Raw genomic sequence first — 4058 nt, forward strand, 5'->3', positions numbered from 1 at the left:
TGAAATCACTTTTAGTAAGTTATAGTTTTCTAGGAATTTGTGCTCTTTATTATCTTTTTATTTCATTGTTTTATCTTTATTATTTCATACACTCAGTATTAGCTTAGATATTATCAATTTCTTTGCTCATATTCCTCCTTTTAAAAATTCCTCCTCCTCCTCTGGTCACTTCTCTTTCCTAAGATTCAGCCTTAGGATGTTTCTTTAATAGGGTCTACAGATCATTAATTTTCTCAATACTTTTTGTCTGAAAATATTTTTATTTCACTCTCATTTATGGAATAATTTAAGTCAGTGATTCACAAAATGATATCTTTTATCTGGTAGGATCAGCATCATCTGAGAATTTGCTAATACATGAAAAATGTTGTGACCTATTCTTGACCTATTGAATCAGAAATCTTGGGGTGGGGTAAAAAGTTTGCTTTCATTATCCCTCCAGGTGACTCTGATGCACATTACAGTTTGAGAACCACTGGTATAGCTGGTATACAATCTAAGGTCTGCAGTTATTCTCCCTCCACACTCTCAACAGGTTTATTCTATTGTCTTTTGGCTCCTAGTGTCACAAGTGAGCTGTGTACTGTATGGGTAATATTCACGTTATCTAGGTAAGGCTATTTTTTCTCTAGCTGTTTGCAAGATTTCATTGTCTTTGCTTCTCAAGTTGTATTGTACTTCGTAGATTTATGTACCTTGCCTTAAAACTTTCAGGAATAAGTTGGGATATACATACGAAAAACAAATATTTATAACTGAGATGAGTTCATCACTCAACTTTGTGAATGCCAGAGTTGAGTAAATATCATGACAGATTAGAAAGGGAAGTATCTAAATAATCACTTCAGAGGACAGATTTAAATATTAAAATGTTGCTGAAAATTACACTAGCAGTGGTTCAACAGGTCTATTATTCCATTTGTACAGGTAAAAATAACCATGTTGCAGTTAAAATTAATACACCAAAAGCCCAAATGAATCCAGTAGAACTCAACAAATTGTCTTTGAGCATTTACTACAATAATGATAACAAGGTATAGGACAATACTATTTATGCCCAAACTACTTCTCTAGTGTACAACCTAAAAGCCAGATTAAATCATATATATAGCAAAGGAAAAATCAGGTTTTCTATGAAGAGCTTGTTACTTTACTTTTGTATATGATCTTTGGAAAACTATATACATTCATATTTTGTTTTAATTATTAGGATAGCAGAGCTAAACATACCTGGCTATGTAGCTCTCAGTATATGTTTTTCTTTTGCTTGTAAGCACACTTGATGTAGTAGGATTTCTTGCCAAACTGGGTGGTGTGGAATTTCGAGGTTTAATGTTAGTTCTATAAGAGAGAAAGAGATGGAATAATTAAAAAGTACTGAATAGTAACAATTTATTTCTCAAATTGCCTATCTGCTTGATTGGAAAAATAATTAGAAGCTGCACAGAAATTCAAAAGATTAAAGTCCAAATAATTATTTTAAATCTGAAAACAAATAGTAGTTAATTCTAAGGATAAACCAAAGGATTTTGCATTTATTAACGCTATTCTGATAGTATGTAAAATCAATGAAAATATATATATGTTTTACACAAAATTTATAAGTTAATCCTTCTGAAGGCTTCAATTTTTCTTAAGTCTAAATTTACAGTTCCCTCAAAACACAGATATATTCTTTTAAATGCTTATAAATAAATTGTTAAATAATATTTTAGTATCACACAAGTAATAGTAAAACACAAGTTTTATTATTATTCTAAGCATACGGGTTATGGTCAAAAAAATGAATCATTAAATAGTCACTTTAAAGGACTTTCAATTTATGAAAGTTCTTGGATACAGTAACTAAAATAAATTGGTTAATATTATTTTCCCTTTAAAGATTTAATTTGACCAACTACACAACCCGGGCTATCTGGTTTCAAGGGGACTTTTGGCTGGATCATTCTTGAATCCCCATTTTGAAACTTCAGGAATCAAAGAAAGCTTAGAAATTTAAATGATAATTTAACACTAAAAGTATAGTTCTTAGGATCCAGATGAATCTAGATTCAAGTGCCAACAGCCACTGACCAGCTTTGTGACAAGTGAGTCTGAGTTTGAGTTCCCTCATTTATAAAATGATCTTTGTCCTACAGAAAGGTTATGAGATATAAATGACAATTTATATAAACATTTAGTGTAGCTGATGAAAACAATATTATTACTACTGTTATTGCTACTGTAAGTTAACACTTCTATATGATAGTGCTTATGTGTCAAAATACATTTCTAATTATTTTGCATTCATAAATACATTTAATCCTTAGAAATAGATAGGATTAATAACTACATTTTACAGATGAGGCAACTGAGAGGTAAAGAGCCCTTAAGTAACTTACCCAAGGTGACGCTGTGCTCATATGTTGCGGAGCTAGGGTTTAGATGTTCAGTAAAGCATTAGTTCCCTCTCCCTCTTTAGAGTTTTAGTTAAATCTTTTCATTTCACAGGTAAGCAATGTTGTATTATATGAACAAGTAGAATATTTTTAAAAATATCTTCAGATTAGAAGTTCTTAAACTTTTGGCTGAAATTCTTCATACTCTACTTATGTGGCAAAGTAGGAAAGAGTATGCCAAAATTTTAAATATCTGCTTCCAAAATACACGCAGGTAATAACAACATCTACCATTTTTCAAACACCCACTACATGCCAAATATGCAGCCAGGCACCATACATACTTCATTTTACATAACTTCCCCCAATCTTTCAGAAGATATTATTCTCATTTTAAAGTTGAAGAAATGTATGTTCAGAGAGATTATGTAAATTGCAAAGCTATTATGTGGTCAGAATAGTACTTGAACTTGAACTCAAGTGATTTGTATACAAATCTCACATTCAATATGTAATGCTGTCATTCAAAGAGAGGTTGTTTTGAGTAGTTACTTCTTTAAATTATTTCTAAACTTCAACAAGCAAAGAATCAACTTGGTACATGAGTGGAATACCCTGGACCTCCTCAAATGGTCACTCCAAGTCTATCCATGAGGTTCACTCTATTGTACTTTTGTGTAGCCCTTCTGGGGATGTTGTAAAACTACTATAGTGCCTTTCTAGGAATTCAATCACTAAAAAATATTTCAAAGAATGGCATTTGAATAGGAAGGACACTTGCAGGGGGCGGGAGCTCTAAAACAGTCTTTAAGAAATCCCATCACCTTCATATAAAAAGTACCTGAGATGTACAGATGACACAAACATACTCATGAATATACACACATAATTGAATCATATCGAGAATTTTAAATTGTTCAAAATGTTTACATTTAGAGCAAAATATAAGATGTTATCAACATTAATAACTGTCATTATCTAAATGCCTATCACTTATTTTCAGCAATGTCTTCTAAGAGGTGGAATCTAAATGTCAAGAACCATTCAAGAGACTGTGAAGAGCTGTCTGTCTTGATTAGAACTTAAAATATGTTGCCTCAGTCTCACATGATCAGTACATTTTTCTTCCTGGCCAGAATGTAAAAAGACTTACTCTTATCCTATCTGTAGAATCTGCCTGCTATGGCTCAACAAATAGTAAAAGGAAATTTAATTTTGGAATTGGACTTTATCTTACTGCTAGTCACTCTTTCTTTGAGATCTGTTTCAGAAGGTACAGAGATCTGCTTTAGCAGTAGTAGTACAAGGAAAAATGGCCCAGGACACAAAGTCCTTCCTTCTAGGATTTATCACTAATTACTTAAAAATAAAACATGACTGCTGTTAGTATCTTAAAGACTTCTCCCATCCTTCTCCCTTCTTAAAGAATTTCTCTCACATTATTGTTCATCTAGCTAAATTTATTATTTCTTTTCATACATATACAGTAAAGCACATTGTTGTAATAGGCATTAGTTTTTAAATTAATAAGTTAACTCTAATAATATAGTTTTCAACTTTTTAATGAGTAAATTAATTTGGGGCCCTAATTTCATCACTTAAAATGAGTCCTAGACTACTGAGGCACAAATTAATAAACCTTGAAGACTCATGCAGTAGAGTTCCAAAATGACTCCCACA

General features: G+C 31.7%; 1 protein-coding gene across 1 annotated transcript in view; it reads right to left on the reverse strand.

Annotated features, from left to right (window-relative positions):
• The window catches only part of ZC2HC1A (zinc finger, C2HC-type containing 1A), a 77032-nt gene that overhangs the window by 25884 nt on the left and 47090 nt on the right, over positions 1–4058 (reverse strand). Inside the window, exon 6 of the mRNA XM_012663099.1 lies at positions 1231–1341. Within this exon, the coding sequence (XP_012518553.1) occupies positions 1231–1341 (111 nt within the window). The remainder of the gene's footprint in view (positions 1–1230; positions 1342–4058) is intronic.

Source organism: Propithecus coquereli, unplaced genomic scaffold (assembly GCF_000956105.1).
Source record: "Propithecus coquereli isolate 6110/MARCELLA unplaced genomic scaffold, Pcoq_1.0 Scaffold8, whole genome shotgun sequence".
Classification (NCBI taxonomy): domain Eukaryota; kingdom Metazoa; phylum Chordata; class Mammalia; order Primates; family Indriidae; genus Propithecus; species Propithecus coquereli.